The 23,941-nt window shown below is 40.3% G+C and overlaps 1 protein-coding gene and 1 pseudogene across 2 annotated transcripts in view; both read right to left on the bottom strand.

The window, feature by feature from the left end:
* Positions 1 to 23,941, bottom strand: part of Pigl (phosphatidylinositol glycan anchor biosynthesis class L) — a 95,232-nt gene that overhangs the window by 26,564 nt on the left and 44,727 nt on the right. For both annotated transcript variants that reach the window (XR_007107625.1, XM_047543256.1), the window contains exon 3: positions 2,520 to 2,610. Coding sequence is in view for 1 of the 2 variants with exons in the window: in XM_047543256.1 (XP_047399212.1) it covers positions 2,520 to 2,610 (91 nt within the window). In the remaining variant the exon portion in view is untranslated. The remainder of the gene's footprint in view (positions 1 to 2,519; positions 2,611 to 23,941) is intronic.
* On the bottom strand, positions 11,522 to 11,784 carry LOC124979068 (cytochrome c oxidase subunit 7A2, mitochondrial-like; annotated as a pseudogene).

The following is a 23,941-nucleotide window of genomic DNA, read 5'->3' as shown; positions in this document are numbered from 1 at the left end:
CTTCAGCAAGGACCAATCACCAGTGTTCTGGATTAAAGTAACAGCCAGATCAGGGAGGACCTTGAATTCCAAGTTGAACAGATGAGAGTATATCCTAAAAGTAGGAGTGATTGGGGGAGATCAATACCTCTTACACACTGAGGTAGCAGAGGCGGGGAGACAGTATTTGGGAACTGGTCTGGGGAAGCCACTACCATGGGAAAATGTGTTTGCCAAGGCTGAAGAGCCAGTCTGAAGATTAGCTCTGTCTACATATCTAGGCTATGGAGCCCTAGGAAGTTCGGATGTGAAGGCTGGGGAACTGTGCATTAGGGGAAGAAGGCCAGCCTCTCTCAGCATGACTGGGTATATGACTCCTAAATGCAAGCATCTAATCCTGCTTCTTTCATGCTTAGACCCTCTAGGAAGGAAGAGTGGGGATGTATAGGCCTGAAAAAAATCATAAAATCCATTTTTTCCATTCAGGAAAATAATTAGATGGAGTGGAAGAACAAGATGGCAGGGTCAGGGCCCTTGAGGCCTACTTATATCTTAGCCTTTATGTGACTCAGAGTGAGCCAGTGAAACGAACATTTTGTCTATGTATACTGTTTCAGTTATCTTTTTGGTATTAGAAAACAGTTTGGTCTAGTACATGCCTGTAATTCCAGCAACTTGGGAAGGTGAGGCAGGGAAGGCCAGCCTCAGCAAAATAGCAAGACCCTCAGTAACTTAGCAAGATCCTGTCTCAAAATAAAAAAATGAAAAGGACTGGGGATGTAGCTCAGTGGTAAAGTGTCCTGGGTTCAATTCCCAATGTGAAAAAACAAAAGAAAACAAAACAAAAACAATCTAGATGGGCATTCAGCTATTTTGGGGGCTGAGGCAGGAGGATGGCAAGTAGAGACCAGCTCAGCAACTTAGTGAGACCTTGTCTCAAAATGAAAAATAAAAAGGGCTGACAATGTAATTCAGTGATAAAGGCCCCTAGGTTCAATTCCCAGGACTGCAAAAAATAAAAACAAAAGCAAAAATCCAGTCTGATTAGTATATTAGTGAAAATCCTTGTTTAAGAAAGGTCTAGATGAATTTACAATGATGAATTCATCATTGATAAAAGCCTAATATGTTTCTCTTACCAGCAGGACTTGCTATTTATCTCTTCATTCATTCATTGTACTGGCGATTGAACCTAGGAGTGCTTTACCACTGAGCTATATATCCAGCACTTAAATTTTATTTTTTATTTTGAGACAGGTTCTCACTATGCTGTTGAGGGTCTCCCTTAAGTTTTGAAGCTTGGCCTTGAATTTGCAATCCTCCTGCTTTAGTCTCCCAAATCAATGGCATTACAGGCCTGTGTTACCACACTCAGCAAGGATCTTTTGAAGAGGATTAAGCAAAACTTAAATCAAATGAGAAGGACTTTAAATGGTGTAATTTTAGATATTAACCCATGAAGGATTATTATTATTAGTAGTAGTAGTAGGAGTAGTAGTAGGAGGAGGAGCAGTAGTAGTAGTTTTTGAAATTTAGACAACAAGCCTCCTTGGCAGCTTTAAAACTGACCATAGCCTAAATCCAGATCTGCTAATCCTAGCAGAGTTGAGGTAGGTGTTGCCAGACTCATCCACTTTTGCAAGTACATGTGGATCTCTACTTTTATATAATTCTGAAATTTTCCTCTTAAGTGGGTATATATTTATTCTCATGATTTTCAGCAGTGAGAAACAGACTTAAAATTCTAGCATCAGGGCTGGGAGTGTAGCTCAGTGACAGAGCATGTGTTTAGCATGTACAAGGTCCTGGGTGTGATACCCAGCTCCCAAACAAAAAAAACAAATAAAAACAAAAACAAAAAATTCTGCCAGTTTCACATACTTATAATCCCAACAACTTGGGAAGTTAAATCAGGAGGATTGTAAGTTCAAGGCCAGCCTCCACAACTCAGCGAGACCCTGTCTTGAAATAAATAATTAGAAAAAGGGCTGGGGATACAGTTCAGTGGTAGAGCACCCAGGGTTCAATCCCCAGTACCGCAAAAATACAAACAAAAAAATCCTATCTTTACCACTTGCCTACACTGGGCAAGCTGTCTGGGCTCTGAAAACCTCCGTTTCCTCAATGTCAAATGGAATTATAACATTTGCCTTAGAAGTGAAAATGATACTTTAAATGTGAAACTGCTTGGTACAAGGTGAAATTCTGTATCATTGAGAGTCACAGTGCACACTGCTGGGAATCTGAGCTTTCAGGAGGTGGGACAGAGGTGGAGGAGGGAGGACATCATTTGGAAAAAAACCTCTGTCTCTATCAGAACATTGATAATTCAGTTACTTGGTTTCATAAAAGATCTAAAAGAATTAAAAGGTGTGTTTGTTCCTCGAAGGTTTAGAAGAGAGCTGAAGTTTTGATCTCTTTATGGAGTGGCCTTGGAGCAAAACTGGAAGTGGGAGGGTAATCACATGACAAGTTGCAGAAACCAACTGTTAAGATAGGACAGGGATCCCAGGATTTTCTCTAGGGATGTAAACCCTTACCAGGTTGATGTCATTGACCTCTACATGCTGGAGGAGAATGTTGGCCACACCCTCTGTGTTCCACTGCACTCCTGGGTCATCTGGGAAATCACTGCAAGCGAGAAGCACAATTTGAACATTCTATTCAGGAGCAAACTTCTCCCTAAGATCTAGTAGATATGTGCCTGGTTTTGTGATAGGAATTACATTAGGAGTTGGAGGGGGGGTCTCTACCTTTGAGTTCTCAGATATCAGTTAAAGAGATTAATCTTTACACATGAAACAACTTTACATGTGAAACAATGCTTAATTCCACACAATACACTTTCAGAGCTTTGTGTTTGTTGCTGAGAGGAAGAAACAACATCAGTAAGACAAGACCCTATCCATAAGTTGGGGAGACAGATGTGCTAACAATGAATTTGAACAAAGATAGTATGATGCACTTTGTTAAGACTAACAGTAAAAGGCTGGGACACAGTGGTGCATACCTATAATCCAACTTGTTGGGAGGCTGAGACAGGAAGATCACTTGAGTCAAGGAGTTTGAGGCCAGTCTGTGTAACACAGAGAGACCCATCTCAAAATTAAAAAACAAACAAACAAACAAAAAAAAACCATGATTTTTTTCTTTTTAGGTTTGAACCCAGGGGCATCTACCACTAAGCTATAGCCCCAGCCCCCTTTTTATGTTTTATTTTTGAGACAGGGTCTCTCTAAATTGACCAGGCTAGCCTTGAACCTGTGATCCTCTCAAATTACTGGGATTACAAGCATGTACCACCATACCCATGCTTCGATAAAAAGTACAAAGTACAAAGGTATGTTAGTTCTTTTAATCTCATAACCATCTTTGAAGGGAGCCTTTACAGAAGAAGTTAAGAAGCCTGCTTATGAGGTAGCTGGATGAATCCTGGTTTTCTGAATTGGATGTGAATTCTGGTTTTCTGACTGCCAAGAAGTCTTAGCACTAGGGAGCCAGTTGTATTCTTCCTCCACCAGGAATGGGGCCCACCACATCATAGGAGCAGAGGTCTCTGCCAGAGTAAGCTACAATTTACCTGTCTCCACCAGGTCAAACCTATTTTTTCCCACCTGCTGAAATCCTTTCTGCCCCAATTTTTGTACATGGATCTGTGTTACCTGATATGAGACCAATGATTCAATTTGACCCCTTTTGCATTATTTACAATCTTTTTTTTTTTTTTTTTTCGGTGCTGGGGATTGAACCCAGGGCCTCGTGCTTACAAGGCAAGCACTCTACCGACTGAGCTATCTCCCCAGCCCTATTTACAATCTTATAAACAGATTCCTGTCTCTCTTTCAGTTCAGGTAGGGACAATACCCATAATGCCACTGAGAACTCAAAAACTCTTTTTGCTCCCTATCTGGCAGGCTGCTATAACCTCCCAATGAACTGGGGCCATTATTTGACCCCCTTAGGACCTTGGGCAAAACCTGGAGTTTATTCATCAGGAAAATGACATGAGTCCCTGTTAGTCACTCCATGTAGTTCTCAGAATGTTCGCGCAGTGAGCAGGGCAGACTTCAGCAAGTGGGGGAAGGGTCAAGAAGAAAGTAGGGGGCCGGAGCTGTGGCTCAGTAGTAGAGCCCTTGCCCAGCATGTATAAGACATTGAGTTCGATTCTCAGCACCACATAGAAATAAATGAATAAAATAAATGTCAATTAACATCTAAAAAAATATTAAAAAAAAGAAGAAGAAAGTAGGACCAGTACGCAGTCCAGCCTTGTTCTATGTAAACAGAGCTGGATATGGAGTATAAAATATGACGAGCTGAGCTCAGACTGTGAAGGAGAATTAGAAATACAGGAACCATAGAAAGTACTTTGAAGCGATAGCAGGCTACATACATGCTCCTGACTGGGACAGCCAGATAAATGTATCAAGGCATCATTTTGGAAACCAAATATGTGAGTAATAGTCTCATGGAACTTTAGCACACAAGATGGGGGAGCAGTCTAAGAGAAAGGGCAGGAAAGTTGTTGGCTACACCCACTAATGCTGAAAGATGAATCCCAAAGAGTGCCATGAGTGGTGTGAATCACGTGGAGTGAGGTGCACTGGGGCAGGCATTACTCCACACCTTTCTTCCCTGACATGCTGAGGAAGCTAATTACTGGGGGGATTCTGGACTGCCAGCATCTGCTCTGTGCCCATCTGATATGGCAACATGTTATTGTGACCAATTCCAAACACTTCTTGTCAGGCATTCAAGATTCTCCAAAAACATCTCCTATTTTGATCCACTTTGTTTCTCTAGTTGAGAGAGCAAATGAGATAATACATGTGAGAAAACATTTAAAACTGAAGGATATGCAAATATCAAAATAGTGACATTATTGCTACATTAGATTAATTTAAGTCCTTAGAAAAAAGAAAGAACTTCTCTGTCTTCCTTGCTCTGAAGACTTTGCAGAGCATTCCAGGAAAGGTATCAAATAAGCAACTGCAGTTAAAGCAGGCAATCATAAGAATTCTTATTTACATGTGTTTCCATCTGCTTGAAGTTCTATTTTGTAGCTATTTTATAAAATCTCTTATGAACAGGTTTTAACAGGTATGCAATTTAAATTAAAAAGCCCACAAATATGGAGGTGTGAACTCAAAATGTGTTTTGTATGGTCTGGGGAACATGACAAAAAAAATAATAATTTGGAGATCACTGGTCTAATCTACTCACTGTTCATTTTTTAAAATTTATTTCCTGGATACTTTATTTTACTACTACTTATTATCATTATTATTTTTAGAAGACAGGGTGTTGCTATGTTGCTCAGGCTGTTCTCAAAATCCTGGGCTAAAGTGATCCTCCTGCCTTGGCCTCCTGAGTAGTTGGAACTACAGGTGTGTACCACCATTCCCAGCTATTTTCTGGTATACTATTCTGGTATATATATGTACATATATATTTTTAAAGTATTTTTGTATTTGTCGATAGATCTTTATTTTTATATGTGGTGCTGAGAATCAAACCCAGGGCCTCACATATTAGGCAATTGTTCTACCACTGAGCTACAACCCCAGTCCTGATACATATTTTAAAACAACTTTATTGTGGTATAATTTTATATAAAATCTACCTGTTTTAGGTGTATAATTTAGTGACTTTTAGTAAATGTTCAGAATGCCTACATTTTATTTTACTAGTGTTCTGCATCTATTTTTTTTTTTTTTTTTTTTTTTTTTTGGTACTAGGGAGTGAATCCAGAGGCACTTAATCAATGAGCCACATTCCCAGTCCTTTTTTGATTTTAATTTAGAGACAAGGTCTTACTGAGTTACTTAGGGAAGCGCTAAGTTGCTGAGGCTGGCATTGAACTTGAAATCCTCCTCCTTCAATGTCCCAGGTCACTGGGACTTTAGATGTGTGCCACTACCTCCAGCTATTTAATTCTTGACTCTCTAACCTATTATAAGTTCCCTGATGGACAGGTGTGACATTAGTCATTTATAATTCAAGATCCAGTCAGGAAAATGGAAAGCAGTAAGTATTCAGAAGGAATTTTTTTTTTTTTTTTTTGTGGTACCGGAGATTGAACTCAGGGCTACCACACCACTGAACTCTATCCCCAGTCCTTTTTTGTTTTATTTTTTTAAATTTTGAGACAGGGTCTTGCTAAATTGCTGAGGCTGGCCTCACACTTGTGATCCTTCTGTCTCAGCCTCTTGAGTCATAGGATTACAGCTTTACACCACCAAGCCTATCTAGAATACAGAAAATTGTTTACCCATTTGATAGGAAGAAATGAGAGGCTAAAAAGGGAACAATGAAAGAATCCAGAGATTGGCAATAAAAGGATGCCACCACCTTGAGGATGGATGGACTCCACAGTCATGAAATTGGGTGATGGTGGAACTAGGTTGGTAGGAGTTAGTCAGGAAACATTGAATCACCAAAGGAGCTGCCACCTGGGGTGGAGGGAAGGGGAAATACCCTGTTTTTTTCCTCCTCTACCTTCCAGTCTTCCATTATCACCATCTATTGGTTAAACTTATCCAGAAGCCACTTAGCAATGGAAACTAGTTTCCATGGTGCAGAGCAAAGGGATAAGGTATCAGTAATGTCATGTTTACAACAGATGCTCAGTGGATTTTTACTTTTAATTGTTTATTAATCTTGGCCTTACTCCTTCAAAGGACAGCAGCAGCAGTCTGGCCACCTACCTCTCACTGTCTAAGGAGTTAAGTTTAGCTCTATGGGAATGCAGTAACCCACCAGGTGCTTTGGTACAGAGGGTGACAGGGAGTATTGCACGGAGGACGGGGGTAGGGAGTAGGATGTGTATGTATATGTGTGTGTGCTGGGAATCACAGGGCATGCAAGATGCAAAGCCTTAGTCAGGTAAGGGTTAACAGCTAGCTCTATCCCAGAAGCCCAAAGACAGGATCCTGTACATGATAAGGTGGTTCAGGGTCATCAGGAGGTAATGCGACTTGATGGAGAGAACACTGGGTAGGATGATAGAGTACCCGAGATTCAGTTCCTTTGCTTGCCTTGTGACCACAATGGGCTCAAGCTGTACCTGATGACCTCCTCAGAGATTACAGCTCTGAAATCTAAGATACATATATATGTTTTTTTACAGTGGGATCTTGCTACTCCTGGGCTCAAGTGATCCATCTGAGTAACTGGGACTATAGGCGCGTGTTGCCACACCTGGATTCTCCACAGCTTTTATAGAAATTTTAATGAAAGAATATGGACATCTCTCAGATATTGATGTGTCCGGGTAAATTTGCCAAGATTTAAAGTGGAGCAACTCTGAGAAAAACTGATGGAGATGGAGTCAAGTTTTTGGCCAGGTTTTGTCTAAGAAAAGTTGAGGATGATAACTTCAGAGAATTGAGTGGGACAAGGGGCATCAGATACTTCAGGACAAAGATAACTAGGGATTGCATCAGGAAATTGTTGAGTCCTCTTTACTGGATGTACTGATGTCCTTTCAGAATTCTAGTTAATAGAATTCATTTTTCCCAGTTCTGTTAGCTCAGAAATAACAAAACACAAGCTCTGAATGGTCATACCTCATACCTAGACCTTCTGATTCAGAGACCTATGGTCTTTCCACTCTATGACTTTACATCTCAAATCAATCAGGTGATGTTTCCCAATGAAAGCCAGCAAAGGAGAACTGAGAATGAGAGGTAGAGCTTCAAGGTTGTTTTCAAAAGAAGTCTGAGAACTACTTAAAATTATTTAAAAGGCCTATTAAAAATTGTTGGGGCTGTGGTTGTAGTTCAGTGGTAGAGCACTTGCCCTGATTCAGTCCTCAACATGGCCCCCTCCAAAAACAAACACTACAAAAGAAAGAAAGAAAGAAAGTTAGTTTAAAGAAAATAGGCAATTTATAAAGGAAGACATGCAAACTGCCAAAATAACAGTACGTTCTTTCTGATTCTTACAAAGAATCAAAGAGATACAAGATTAAAGCAAGATATATATGTGGAGAGGAACACAGGGAAAAGGTACTGTCATATACTGCTGGTGGGAGTTTTAAGTTGCTAAGAAGACAATTTGTCCATACATGATTATGTGTGCCCTTTGACCCTATCTTTCTAGAAATTTATCCTAAGGATATAGAGAATTATAAAGGACAAAATCAGAGCAGGCAGAAATACCACTTTCACTGCAATTACAGAAGAAAGAGGTCAGCAGTTCTGTTGCTTTACCACCAGGGAGCAATTTCTCTAACTTCCTGAATTGTGGCTTATAAAAAAATGTTAAAGATAACAAAGAGTTTTTTAGACATGTTCAGAATAAAAGGTAGAAAGCATAGATACACCCAAGGTATGAAATGTTAACATACAATAAAAACACCACACCTCCTCCCAAGTTCCTAAACTTTAATTTTGCAGTCTTCTTGTAAAGAATGAGGCTCACAGGAAAAAGAAATAGAAATACATTTAAAGAAGTTGAATTCTGAAAACAAAATAAATCTATGAGAGAACTTCTACATAAAGGGTACCCAGATATCCTAGTCTCAGTTTCCAGAAAACAGAGCCTAAAACCAAGGCCTAAGCTCAGTGTGTCCTTTATTGGGGAATGTGAGCTCCAGGAGCAGAGATGTTACAGAGGGAGGGAAGCACAGGAGGAGGGAGGCCTTATTGACATGGCACCAATTCTGGGCATTGGCTAGGCAATTCTATAGAACTAACAAGTTTTATGAAAAACATCTCAGACCTGTTCACCTGTAGAGGGGGAGAAAGAGAAAATATTTCTCTCCATAGAGTGCTGGCTTTCCAGTAGTTCAGGGTTGAGTATACTTGGGCACCTGAGATGCTAAGAAATGGCAGAGAAACCCTAGAGGAGGAAAGCAAAAGGGGCAGAATGAGCCTGAGGCAAGGAGCTGTCAGACTGAACCAACCAGAGATTGGTGGACTGCATAACCTTGGAGAAGAGACATCTAGAGGGAAAGGTGCCTGCCCAAGACACTAGGGCAGAGCTATGGGAGAACAGAATCTGCTCATTTAATGGATTCGTACTAACTGCACATTATGTATTAAATATGGGGCTAAGTTTAGGGACCAGGACAGACACAAGTCATGGTCCCTTCCTCAGGAAGGTTTGGGTCTGGTGGAGTGAGGTTTGGGATCCTGAAGGATGAGAAAGAATTTGACAGGGAAAGGAGAGTGGGGCAGGTAGGAGGTCAGGAATTTCAGATAGGGGTGGTGGCATGACTTGTTGATGCCACAACCACATGACAGTATTTCTGAAGCATATCAAATACCTTATGGAGATGATGGCTCTGCATTTGGATCTAAGGTCTCTGAGGAGAGAGAGGTTGAAATTTTGGAAGCCATCAAACATGGGAGAGGAAGCCGACTCTTGCCATTCCTTTGATTTGATACCCACAAAGCATGACAAGCCCTTCCTGAGGGTGGATTTAGCAAACCTAGTGTTAATAATACTGTTGGAAAATGACCAGAATCCCAACCCCACCCTAGACCTCAATGTTCAGTAAACAGGACAGCCTCTCAGCCCGTGAGAGTTCATAAAAATAACGTTTGTTTTCCTACTGGCAGAATATCCTCAAACTCTGACCTTTTCTACACATTCTGACTCACCCTAGCTGGCACTCTTTAGAGCAGGGTCAGGAGAGTCATGGAAATGCTCTGGGAGAACTTTCTGTGGGGAGATCAGTCCCTTTAGGCATCAAGTGAGGGAAGCCTCCTACTCTCCTTTCAAACAAGCCCATGCTCAGACCCCCCCCAAATCCCCACAGAGTCCTGCATGCAGAGGCTGATGACACGTTCTCTGTGGAACTCCACCAGGGCTGGGTAATAGCTTATCTCTCTGAAAACTGAGTCCCACTTTTGCACACTGCACTCTGAACTTTTACAGACAGAGGCAGCTCACACGCCCTTATTTGGTCTTGTGGCTTGTACAGCCCAGGCTGGAAGGCTCAGCTGCCCTTCCTCCACCCACCTCTGGCACATTTCTAAACTCTATTACTTCCTTTGTCATCCAGAGCAGACAAAGGTCAGTAGGGTTCAGTATAACACTAGGGCAGAAAGAGCATGAAAGCCTACCTGGGGCCCTGAAGACACGGGGGCAGGGAAAAGAGACCACAGGCTACACTGCTCACTGCTCCACAAATATCTGGAGTCAGATTAGAAGGAAAATAGATTTCATTCAAAGCCAGCTCCTTGGCTTGCTCAAACTACATAAAATCCATTTTTCCAAGTTTTGTCTATTTCCATGTGGGTGGGAGGTTGAATCCAGTCACCTGGGATCTAGGTGGGGTCCCTGGGTTTGGCTGCTAGTAACATGACCACTCTGGGAGGCAGCAACTGTCTCTTGGTCTAGAGGTCACGCTGGAATGTAGCTGCTGGAGCACAACTCTTGAAGCATACCAAAAACCAGGGAATGCAAAGGAACTGGATATAAACTGAAGGAAAGCTGGAGACTGACATTCTACAAGAGAGCCCACCAACTTTGGGGGTATCTCTATGTCACCAAGGACTAGTCTAAGACAAACAGAGAAGAAAAGAACAGAGGTGGGGGTTGGGGGAGGGAAATGGTAGGAAAAAGGAAAAGACTGGAGAAAAACAAAGAGGAATGAAAAAAGATGGATATAAAAAAATTATCTACTTTTATGGAGTCTGCTCTGATAAGGGCCTCATTCTCAAGCAGTTTAGGAGCCCAGACATAAACCAAATGTTCCAAGAGACCCTGTCCACATTAGGGTTCAAGTCCCCAAACCAAATCATAAGATGGACTTTTATCCTTTCTCTCAGGACACAAAAGAGATAAGCAAATCATGAATGTTAGGTACTGTATGAAAATCAGTTACCTGTGCTCATCTTTCTTAGAAAGATGCACTTCAAATCATTGCAACAAAGCTCACAAAATTTTTATGAGAAATGTTTCTTCAAAAACTGTCAATTCACCGGGCATGGTGGGTGCATGTCTGTAATCCCAGCAATTTGGGAAGATGAGGCAGGAGGATTTCAAGTTCCAGACCAGCTGCAGCAACTTAGCAAGACCCTGTCTCAAAATGAAAAATGAAAAGGGCTGGGAATGTGACTGAGTGGCAGAGGGTTCCTAGGTTCAATCCCCAGTACCAAAAAAAAAAAAAAAAAAAAAAAGCTGTTGAATGTGTCTACTAAAAAACAGAAAAGAATCTACTCAATAAATTTACTTCAAAGAGGTTCAAAGAGGCAGATGCTTGCTTGTATCCAAACCCTTTTTCCTCTCTCTCTCCTTACTTCCAGAGACTGGTGGTGGCAATGGGTTTCCAAGGGCAAAAAATCTTCAAAGGTGAAGATTGCTTTCAGCTGGGGTTGTGGCTCAGTGGTAGAGTGCTTGCCTCACATGCATGGGGCACTGGGTTCGATCCTCAGCACCACATAAATAAATAAAACAAAGACATTGTATACATCTACAACTTAAAAAAAAGATTGCTTTATTGATGGCAGTGTAAATCAATAAATATTGATCCCCAAGGAAGAGTTCAGTTGCATAAAACTGGACCAAATGATTTCTGAGATGACTGAAGTCAATCCTGTTCCTTGGGAAACAAAACCATGGTCAACTGACATATGGCATATACTGTTCAACCAATCATAAAAATCAAGGTGGTTCCATACAGGAGAGTATCAGTTCCCCCTCTCCCACCCCACCCTATAGGTGCACTGGAATTCCATTATTCTCCTGGAACAGCTGTTGTTTTTCTAGAATTTTATTTTCAAAATGCCTGTGTAAAGCAGTGCTGATGGTCCTCTGGGAAATCTGAGGAAGACCCAGCAGGTTCCACAGCATCTTGGCTCAGTTACTACCCACTAACCTGTGTCATAATAGTTTGAATAGAGAAGAGGAGGAAGGAGCTTAACCTTTAACCTGTCTCTAAATCTTATATTACCTAAAATTTCTACCTCATTCTTTAAGCATGAGACATTCTTGTTGCTAAGCACTCACTGGAATCTCCAAGAGAACGAGAGAACTGCAGGGAAGCTTTAAGTAGAAATGATGCTTTAATATTTAGGTTCTGCTGAGCTGCAAGGCACTTTGCAAGATGCTATAGGGATATAGAAGGGTAGAAGAATTAGAGAAGCCTTCAAATAGTGAGATACAAGTGGAAACAACTAAACAAGGACTAACTAAAAAAGGACTAACTAAAAAAGGACTTTTTACTAACTAAAAAAGGACTAACTTTTTTACTAACTAACTAAAGGACTTTTTACTAACTAAAAAAGGACTGTAAGAAAGTCAACCAAATTGCTACGAAGGTTCAGAGAAGGAAAATATAATGTTCTATGGTATGGATAACTGTTTCATGGGAGTGTAGCTCAGTGGCAGAGTGAGTGCTTGGCATAAGTGAGGGCCTAGGTTCAATCCCCAGCATGAAAAAACCAAACAAATCCCCCAAAACAATAAAAACCAAAGAAACAAGCCCTGTTTCACAAAGAAGGATGCATCTAGGCTGGATTAGGATGAACAGATCTTCTGACAGAGGGCTGGGATTCCAGGTAGATCAGAACAGCCTGAACTAAGGTATGTACAGGGGTGAAGGCACATGTGTGATTTAAGAACAGGAAGTTCAGTTAGGTGAGGCAGACAGTACCTGTCACCTTATAGAGGACTGCTATACAAAGGTGCTGGGGGAGGGTTTTAACAGGGGTATGGCTAGGTTATATAAGCCTTAGGAAATTAAACTGGAAAGAGTCTGAGGAATAAATTGGGAAAGTAGAGGACAGTTAGGCAATTACAGTAGTCCAGCCCAAAGGTAGCAGCCAGGGGAATGGAAAAGAGGAGAGTCAAAGGCTATCATTAAAGAAGACTACAGTTGGGCACGGTGGCACAGGCCTGTAATACCAGTGTCTTGGGAGGCTAAGGCAGGAAGATGGAGAGTTCAAAGCCAGCCTCAGCAACTTAGTAAGGCCCTAAGCAACTCAGCCAGACCCTGACTCTAAATAAAATACAAAAGAGGGCTGGAATGAGGACTGGTACCAAAGGGTTAAAAAAAAAAAAAAAAAAAAAAAAAGGACAACTTTGCTAGATTTAGCAGCTAACTGGATTGTTCAAACTAGGAAAATGACCTGAAAGATGACTTCAGGACTGGGAATGTAGCTCAGTGGTAAAGCACTTGCCTAGAATGAGTAAGGCCCTGGGTTTGATCCCCAGCGCTGCAAAACAAACAAACAAAAAACCTTGCATCATTTTAAAGTCAAATGCTGTCACTATCTAGTGATTACTTGGTAAAACAATCCAAAGAGCCATAATAGGGAATTTGGTTGACTTTCTTACACTCCTTTTTTTGTTTGTTTCCCCTTGGATTTCACTATTTGAAAGCATCTCTAATTCTTCTGCCCATGTGTATCCCTATAGCATCTTGCATAACAGGTAGCTGAAGTGGTGGCTCTTAGTTACAAAGAACTCATCTGAAGATAATCAAAATTAAAACAGCACATTAAAAATTCTCATAAAAATGTGGGGCCACAGAGAAACTATTTAAGCATTGCCTCAGGTAAGCAAGAACTCTAGCTTGAAAAGCTCTCCAGTAGAAACAGGGGAAGATGGTCAGGTTCAATGACAAGACAACAGAAACAGTGTGGAAAAAGATGGAAGTCATGAGAGAGATTAGAGGAGGAAGCAGAGTAATCAAGATAAAGCTGCCAACAGGTTGAGGAAGATAAGTACTAAGAAAAGGCTATTGGTTTTCCCCCTTGAGGAACACTGTGAGGCAGAGTTAGGAGAACTGGGGTTGGCAGAAGCCAAATTTATGAGGGTGGGTCACTGGGTGGTAAGAAACCAAGCAGTGCTTCCAAGAAGTTTGAGAGTGTTAAGAAAGGGAGAAACAGAATGGAAGCCTAAGGGAATAGCAGTCTGGGAAAGGAATGGCAGTTTCTATAATCTTAAGGATGTCTGAAGATGGAAGCAAAGGAAAAATAGTTTGGTAAAGAATAGAACTGCTTGAGAGGGGAAAAATAACAGAGACAAGACAATAGGAGAGGGTCTGGGGATATAGTTCAGTTGGTAGAGTGCTTGCCTCACAAGCACAAGATCCTGTGTTCAATCCCCAGCTGCAAAAAAAAAAAAAAAAAAAAAAAAAAAGACAATAGGAGATATGGTTAAAAAGAACAGGGCAATTAGTGGCTGTAGAGCAAAAAGCTATTGGTTTCCTTTGGGTTAGCTCTTCCTGCTTCATTAGGTTCCTATGAGGAATAAATAAGGTATCCACTGGGCATGTGGCAAGTGTCCCAAAAATGTTAGCTATAGGGCTGATTTTTTTTTTTTTTTTAATACCAGGGATTGAACCCAGGGGTGCTTACCCTCTGAGTCACATCTCCAGCTCTTTTTAAAATTTTATTTTGAGACAGCCTCTCATTAAGTTGCTTAGGGTCTCACTAAGTTGCTAAGGCTATCTTTGAACTCATGATCTTCCAGCCTCAGCCTCCTGAGCCTCCTGTGCCATCATGCCCAGCCTGTCTGGCTGATTCTGAGAGTAGATGCTAATTTAATGCAGGGAAATGAAATGAACAATGGGATATGACTACTCACAAAGAAGTGGTCACTCAACAATAGACAGGTCTATGTGATTAGACTGCAAAATGTGAAGGAGAATAAAGCCAGCCATAATAGGTCTTCAATATTCTGCTTAAGTGATTGAACACAACACGAAGCCTTTAAAGGTTTTTCAGAATTCAATCTCTGGTTTAGAAAGTTATATATCCTGGAGAAAGATTAATGGGAGAAAAGTCACCACAGAAGTCCTTACAGGAGATGATGAGGGCCTCAATTAAGATGGTGGGAATATGAAGATGGAGATAATTATGAGCAATGATGCAGAATTAGGCTCTGCCTGTCTAGAGAAGAGAAATGAGGAAGGCTGAGCAAGAGAGCCTAAGGTATTTGCCACAGGGACTGCAAGGAGGGTGGTGGTGAAGCAGCACAGATGTGAGAAATAAAACTTTCCTGGAACAAGGCTTTTAAAAACCTACAAAGAGAGAGCCAGCAAGAGGGGGAGCCAGCAAAGGAGACAGAGAGGGAACAGTATAGGAGAATGCCTCTCTGACTGGCTCTGGATAGTGCATAAACATTTACCCAACACCAGCAGTATGCTAAGAGCTAGGCTGGGTGCTAGTGACTGAGCATGATGAACACAGGATCTAACAGTTTATAAAAGCAATGTTCTGGTAGGTATTCAAGTTCATCAGTCAGATGAAGGATATATTCCTTTCCTGTGAAAAATTCTCTGAGGAAGGGGAATATGGAGCCCACATTAAGAATGACTCAGAAGCTGTGATTGATCTGTGAGTCTGGAGGCAACCCTCACAGACCAGGAGGTGAACTCTGTGATAAGGCTTTAAGCTTGGTCAGTGGATTCTGAATGAGCTGAAGTGAACTCTTACTTGAATCCAATAACACAAATAATCACAAGGGCTTAGGATGTAGCTCAGTGGCAGAGTGCTTGTCTTGTATGTGTAAGGCCCTGGGTTCAATCTCTAGTACTTAAAAAAAAAAAACCAAAAATGAATAATAACCATAAACTCCTTGATAATTCAATAAGAGCTTATGTTTAATAAGTGATTTAAATTAACAAGTGATTTAAGAATTTTCATAAAATCTTCACATTGTCAAATTGCTTAATATATTTGAACATTTCTTCTGTGAATGGTGGCATCTTGAGAGAGATTTTGCTCCTCAGAAACGTTTTTTGAAGTAGGCATTATTCTTTCTATAACTGATTGCCAGCCCATAATGGGGGCTGAGTTCTATGACTAGCTTGGATAATTTATCCAACTTCTTGCTAAATGCAAACATAAGAACATTGGCTATGGTTTAGATCTTAACTGTCTCCCTGAGGCCTCAGATTGGTGCTATGTGGACGTGTGGAAACTTTCAGAGGTGGGGCTTAGCCAGACATGGTGACGCACCCCGATAATCCCAGAGACTGGGGTAAGAGAAAAGTTCAAAGACAGCCTCAGCATCTTAGCAAGGTCCTGTCTCAAAATAAAAAAAATAAAAAGGGCTGGGGATGTGGCTCAGTGGTTAAGTGACCCTGGGTTCAATCCCTGTACCCCTCCGCCCCCCAAAAAAGAGGTGGGACCTAGGGGGAGGTCCGAGGTCATTGGGGGCATGCCCTTGCAGGGGACTGTGGGACCCTAGTCTCTTCTTTCTCTCTTTGGCTTCCCAGGCATGGTGAATAGCTTGCTTCACCACTTGCTTTCTGCCACTAAGTGTTGCCTCCTCACAGCTTCAAAGGCAATGGTGTCAAGCAGCCATGGACTAAAACCTTCAAAACTATGAGCCAAAATAAAACTTTCCTGCTTATAAGCTGATTATCTCAGGTATTTTCTTGTATTAACAGAAAGTTGACTAACACAATATCTGTATGTGCTGCATTTTGCATACTTAACTTAATGAGTATTCTGCATTGCTTAAGATTGTTCTTAAAAAGAACAGTAGTTTGAGAAAGAATGCCTTTTTCCTATGTGATAATGTTGATTCATTAGCCATACAATTTAAGAGTTACAAGGAACTCTTGCAAAAGCCTAAGTTGTACTGTTAACCTTAGAGTCAGTGTAAGGCTCTTTCATGAAACCAACATGTTTGGGAGTATAAAATTGTTCCGGACCTTAAACTCTACTATAGAGCAATAGTAACAAAAACGGCATGATATTGGCACCACAATACACAGGTAGACCAATGGTACAGGATAGAAGACACAGAGACATACCCACATAAGAAAAAAAAAAACAAACCCAGACCAATCATCATCTCTAATTCAGCATTTCATTGTGTCATCTCTCTCTTAAAACTTGGGCTTTTCTAAAGTTGTAAAGAACAACAATATGGGTTCTTTCTCCTCCTTCCTGTACTTTCTCTGAGACCCTGGCTGTGGGGGATAAGGACAAAACTAAGCCTAGAGACCCTAAGGCATTTCTGTGACACCCAGAACAATGGAGGGCTTTCAGGGACTATGAGCCAGCAAGGCTGAGGGGAAGTCAGGATACGTGCCATTTCCCAGGAAGACCCTGTTTGCTGATGGTCAGATAGTATTTGTAAGGTGAGTCTTGAAAGAGCAGTGGTCTCCATACAGGGAGGTCCACCTCTATGGTGAATTACAGTTCTGATCTGCTTATTAACCCCATATAAGCAGTGACCCCATGAATAGCTGCCCTTTCCTCTAGGACAATACCAAAATTTCTGAGGAGTAGGACCTAAAGGTTTTTATTAATCTAGCTTACTTTGGCTGGTTTACTTTTGCTTCTATGCTAGACCTAGACCAATATTTCCCCTAGAAAATTCTATCATGGGAACCTTTGTCTTCTTCCTTCTTAAATAAAAATTTGCCAATATTAGCATACAAATTATTCTAAGATTAATATTTCTTAGATATAGACAAAGAACTAAACATTAAACATTGCTGCAGAAAATATATACATTTACTGGGTAGAGATTTATAGGGAAAATATAGAAGAAAGAATCCAAGGGACTTCAGTATGGCAACTCACACCTATAATCCCAGTGACTTAGAAGGCTGAGGAAGGTGGATCACAAGATCGAATACAGCTTGGGTCACTTAGTGAGACCTGTCTCAAAATATAACGAATGAATGAATGAATGAATGGATAAAATGGATAAAATCCAAGTCATTTCAAAATCTTTTCCAATTGGACTGATTCTACTCCATGTGGTTACTTCTTTGTAATGTGGTCAGAAGTCAGTTTTCATTATTATAAATGTTAAATCAGGCTTTTAAAATTCATTTTAAAATTTTTTTAAAGATATATTAAATCTGGCTTTGCAGATAGCAAATTTGTATTATACATTCTTAGGGACAGGATGGCCTTTTTTTTTTTTTTTTTTTTTTTTATTAACAACCTCTTGGAAAATCAGGCATTTCCATGTTCTTTAAGAGCAGTTAAAAATATTTAAGACTTTTTTTAGGTAATATATAATGCTCCTAAAATTAACATCTAAAAATTTATAAAAACAAGCTTGTAAAAATGAGTTCAAAATGAACTACCATTCACAGTAACGTTTTCCAAATGGGATCAACAAATATCTGAGAGTCTGTGGCGAAATTCTCTGGGGTCCATGAATTCTTAGAGAAATATTACTTTAGACAACAATAAAAAATTCTATGATCATTTCATTGACAACTTAAAGTGAAAACATTCATGTGACTTTAGCACTTGCTTTGCGTGTGTGTGTGAATGTGTATGTGGTGTGTGTGTGCGTGTGAGAGAGAGAGAGAGAGAGAGAGAGAGAGAGAGAGATATTGGGGATTTAACCTCGGGGTACTCTATCACTGTGCTACATTCCCAGCCCTTTTTTATTTTGAGACAGAATCTTACTGAGTAGCCCCAGCTGGCCTCAAATTTTTCTGCCTTAGTCTTCAGGATTATAGGCACACACACCATGCCTGGCCTTGCATTTATACATGTAAGGACACAAGAGTATTCTGCAAGTATCTGAGTTTTGTTTCTTCTCTTTCTTTTTTTTTTTAATATCAAGAGATCAGCTTTGGAGTATAACTCAGTGGTAGAATGCATACTCAGCATCCTGCAAAGCTTTGGCTTCAATCCCCAACACCAATACAAACATACATCCCTCCATCAGCAGTACACCCTAATATAAACTATGTAGCACTGAATGGTTGGGGATGTTGATAATGGGAGAGCTGTGTGTTTGTGTGGGGACCAGGGACTTGTGGAAAATCTCTGCACTTTCTGCTCAATTTAACTCTGCACCTAAAAAAAAGTTTATTAAAAAAATTATGAAAAAAGAACCCAATGCTATATATAAGCTAAGACTGAATAGAAAGATAAGTTAGAAGAAACAAAAAGATCCATCCATTACTTAAGTATTGTGGGTTGAAAGTCTGCCCATGTTTTCTAGACAATAAAGGCTAGTCTATCTTTATTAACCCTCCTCTTCCCCAGTATTACCAGGACCTTAAGCCTCTTCCTTCTCTTGTGTAGAGTCAATATGCATCCATGCAGGCACATCTGGTAGAACCCAACCCTAGGAGCAGATAAGGCCTAGAATTACCAATGTGAAGGCATATTTTAGACTTAGTACCACAGGGCCCATAATGAATCCTAATGTCTGTGTGTGCATCAAGTTCCAGTCTTTCCCTCAACAACACCCATGGTTTACCAAGTCTGTGTGCTTGAGCTTCTGCCTTGATTTGCCTGTCTTTTCTTCTATGGAGAATGAAGACAGCCCTGTTGGTCAAGGCAAGATCACATGTTAAAGTCTAGTGACTTGACTAGTTTCCTGTCCTAGATGCTGGCTATGGTCTAGCTCCAAACAAGGTCAACCCAGAATCACAACAGGAACTTGCCTAACTTTGACCATCTCATTAGCTAAAAACATTTGCTGTAACTGGATCTTGACTGGATCTCCTTGGAGATAGACACTACTCTAATTCACTCACCTGATCCTCACACTACTAAAATCTCACAACTGACTCACTGACCAATGTTGTTGAGGTTCCCACACCTCTTGTAGACACACCTGTCTGAGATGTGATAACCTGGAGGAAGAGAGGTACAATAGGAACTGAATTTAGGTGTAGCAGGAAGAAATTTATAAAACATAGAGAAAGTCTCTTCTTGTGAAGAACAGTAAAATAAAACTAATGAAATTTTAAATTAGAAATATACATATTTTGTTCAAGAATAATGCTGAGCCTGAGACTATCCTAAGTGGTCTCACTGGCCTTGTAGCCAAAAGATCTCATCATCTGGAAGACAGTCTTTTGATGCTGAGCCTAATTATGCCTATAGAATGGCCCCAAATAACAGAATGGGCATCTAAAATGTGTAGCAGGGCACAGTGGTACATGCCTGTGATCCCATCAATTAAGTAAGACCTGTCTCAAAATAAAATATCTGAGCATATAGCTCAGAGGCAGAATGCTCCTGGGTTCAATCCCCAGTACCCCACATCACACACAAAAGGTCTGGAGCTCCTAACCCCAGGCCAGGTCGTTACAATATTCTCAGAGTTTTTAAAAATGTGTATCTGATCAAGTAATTTCTTGGTTTAACATACTTCAAAGCTCTTACAAATTTTTCTCTTTTGCTGTGTTGGGGACTCAACCGAGAGTCTCAAGCATGCTAGGCAAATACTTCATCACTGCATTACACCCCTAGCCCCTCTCCCTACCAGTAGTATGTGTGTGTGTGTGTTTGTGGATGGAACTCAGGAGCGTTCTACCACTGAGCCCCCTATCCCCTTTTTTAAAATTTTTACATAGGATCTAAGTTACCCAGACTGGCCTTGAACTTGCAATCTTACTGCCTCAGCCTCCTGTAATCACTGAGATTACAGTTCTGCATCACTGTGCCTGGCCGTCTTTATAGTTTTAATAAAATGTTTCAATTCTGTAAACTTAATCCAACACAAAATCTTTGTGACCTAGTATCCCTCTACCTATCTCACTTCATCTTCTCCCATATTCCCTCAGGCATGTATACCTCAACAAACTGAAAGAACATACTCCATATGGAATGCATCTGGCTAATTCCTATTTGTCCATCAAAGCTCAGGTAACCTGTTTCTGGCATCTCTCCTGACTCCAGAATCTGAGTCCATAGCACCCTTTGTATGTTGGTCTTTGGAACAGTCCTTCTGTTTCCTCATATCACGAGTTTGTTGGCTTTAACTAGACTTTAAGCTTCCAGAGGACAAGAATTTACTTGTCATTTTGTATTCCTAGGACCTGGTAGTTGAGATATAATGTAAGTTCAAAAAATGAATCTTAATGAAGACTAAATGAATGAACAAGTGGATCGAAGGAAACTGAAAAAAAAAAGGGCCTCTCATGTTTTCTCAGGATCCTGTTTCCTCCTGATTTTCATTTGAACCTGGCTTCGTGGGGCACTGATGTTTTGTACATAGCCCCAATGACAAGGGCAGAATGTGTATTGAACATTGAGAATATAGGCTTAAGGAAAGTGCAGAAAATGAGAAAAAGACCTAGGTAAAACCTTTGGTAGTTAAGGCCCAGACACATGAAATAGAATGGCTAAGGGAAACTGATATCAAGTGCCTGGAAAAGTAAGAAAGAGTAGGGGAATTAGAGCCATATAATGTTCCAGAAGTAAAGAGTAGTTTCCAGAGGTGGGGCAGTGGTCAACAATGACCAGAGTTGCTGTAAGCTCAATAAGATTGGGACTGCAAAGTACCCTCAGATATGACAACCACCAGGAAGTGACCAGCAACCCTGGCAAAGAGGAGCTTTAATGGAAGAGGGAGGAGGGAAGATAAGTCAAGTTTGACTGCACTGGGGAAATGAGGATGAGAAGACCTGTGTATAAGTAAAACTGGATTGTAAAGGAAGAAAGAGAGATAGGGTGGTAATGGGGGAGAGTTAAGTGAATGTTTTTATTTTTGTTTCTTTGAAAATGTGGTGCTGGGATTGTACTTATTTTTAATAAAAGAATCTTGAATAAACAGATATGGAAAGAACCTAAAACAATGAAATAAAAACAAATATAAGGGGCTGGGGAGATAGCTCAGTTGGTAGAGTGCTCGCCTCACAAGCACAAGGCCCTGGGTTCAATCCCCAGCACTGCAAAAAAAAAAAAAACAAAAAAAACAAATATAAAGGCAAGTGAAAATTTCCACTAAAGCATGCTCTGGGTATAAGAAATTATGGAGTACAGGTCAGGATTATTGATGAAATGTCAGTAATGCAGCTGTAAATAACAGATGTCTGGTTACAGTCTTGGCAGCTAGTTCTAGGAAACAGATCATTGGTAATCATACTCTCTGAATTCTTGGAATATATTTCACAGGTAAAGCAGTGGAGTAAGCAGCAATTTAATATTCACAGGCTGTTTCAGGCTAAGGATAAAAGACAGGTGAAGACAAGCAAACTCACAGTAGGGAGTAGAAAAACTGATTTTCAAAAAATGAGATAAAAGGCAAAGGGTTAGTGTTATCAATACCAGATGCCAGTTAATATCTGAACTTCAGGTAAATCATGAATATTTTGAATAAATTATGTCCCATGAAAAATTTGAGACATACTTATCATTTAAATAATTATTTATTGGAAATTCAAATTTCATTGGGCATCTTAAATTTTATCCTTAATCCCGTTTAAGGTACCTATCTTTTTGCAGGGCAATTATTGTTTGTTGAATCATTACGTATTTGCTGTGAAAAAGCCCTTAAGAGATAATCTAACACATCACTCTTGCTTTATGAACAGAGGACTGATGATCACAGCACAGATACATCTGCCTCCAGTCATACAAGGTAGAGTGAGGTAAGATCCTACAGTCCTACTACAGAAGAGTAATGCCACTGTGCCTGGCCCAAGTTTATTTAAGTGTAGCTTTTGGAGACACAATAAAATTCTCTGAAATGCCTTATAATCAGATTAATTTAATATTTATTTATTAGTTAATTTGTGGTGCTATGTGGGGATGGAACCCAGGGTCTTGTGCATTCTGGGTAAATTAATTTTAATGGACTTTATTTAAAAGAGAAATATAGCCAAGGCATGGTGGTGCATGCCCGTACAGCTTGGGAAGCTGAGGCAGGAGGATCATAAGTTCGAAGTCAGCCTCAGAAATTTAGTGGGGTTCTAGGCAACTTAGTAAGACCTGGTCTCAAAATAAAAAATAAAAAGGACTGGGGATGTGGCTCAGTGGTTAAGCACCTCTGAGTTCAATGCCTGGCACCAAAACCAACCAACCAATCAACCAAACAAATAAATAAGGAATACAGGGACTGGGGGTGTAGCTCATCTGTAGAGCATGTGCTCAGCAGACAGAAGACCCTGGGATAGATCCCTGGCAACAAAAATCTTTTTAAAAATTAAAAAAAAAGGAGAAATATAAATATATATTCTCTGACTTCTTTGGGAGCTGTTAAGGAATTTCTTTTTTCTTTTTTTCTTTTGTGGTGCTAGGGAATGAACTCAGAGCTGTGTATATGTTAAATATGCTCTCCCACTAAGCTATATCCTCAGCCTGTAGAACTATTGAGGGAAAAGGTGCTTTGTTAAACTGAACAATCATTCATAAACTACCTCAGTTATTAAAAAAAAAAAAAAAGAGAAATAATAGTCTGTACAGGAAATGAGTCCAAAGGAGAGCATGCTAGATGTAACCCATGTCTGCTTTAAGTTTACACAGGTAACACCTAGTATGCTTGTAGGCAGGAAGTTGATAATCATCTAATGAAAAAAAAAAAAACTGAATAAATCTTTCTCAGGTTCTACTTAATAACATGAAACTATTGTGGGATCACAGAGGATCAGACCAGGAAACAACCTGTAAAATAAGAACATGGGCCAAGTACCAAAAACTAGAGTGAGGATTAAATACAGCAGGAAGATAGAGAATGATAGTGAGGTTGGCAACTGATTAAAAGTATAGATTAGTGCCAAGGAGAACTCTGTTAGGATACAGATTTGGCTCTGTAACTTTGTAAAGACTGATGAATGAAATGAAGATTATGAAGAAAATCTTGGTTGAATATTTAGAAGATGTAAGGACTCAATCTTCAAAAAAAAAATTCCTTCACTTTCTGTATTAGATAGCTCAGAGGACTATATGAGCAAACTAAGTGCTTTGGCAATGCTTAGAACATAACTCCTTTTCTCTAGAGTACACTCTCACCAAACCCCAATGCCTAGATCCTGTCTCCTGGCTCCAATCCTCCTGCCCTTCCTGCCTCTTTGGGCCACTGGAGGCTTGAATCCCCTGAACTCTTTTTGCCTCTGTGAATGCCTCTCTGGTCCTGGTCTCTGGAATAGTCCCTGCCCTGACTTCTACTCCTGAAGGATGCCATTGCACACTCACCTGGAGGCTTAGGGATTAAAAATGCCCACAATGTCACTGTCCCTTTATCATAGTTCCACTTTAGAGACATTTCTTTGAGAAGTGTTTCATTACAGGAGTAATGATATTTAGATTCTCCTTCAGCTCAGTCAAGACTGATGAAA

This window comes from Sciurus carolinensis, chromosome 3 (genome assembly GCF_902686445.1).
Source record: "Sciurus carolinensis chromosome 3, mSciCar1.2, whole genome shotgun sequence".
NCBI classification, from domain to species: domain Eukaryota; kingdom Metazoa; phylum Chordata; class Mammalia; order Rodentia; family Sciuridae; genus Sciurus; species Sciurus carolinensis.
The sequence above is the reverse complement of the archived record's forward strand: the minus strand, read 5'-3'. Positions and strand labels throughout refer to the sequence as shown.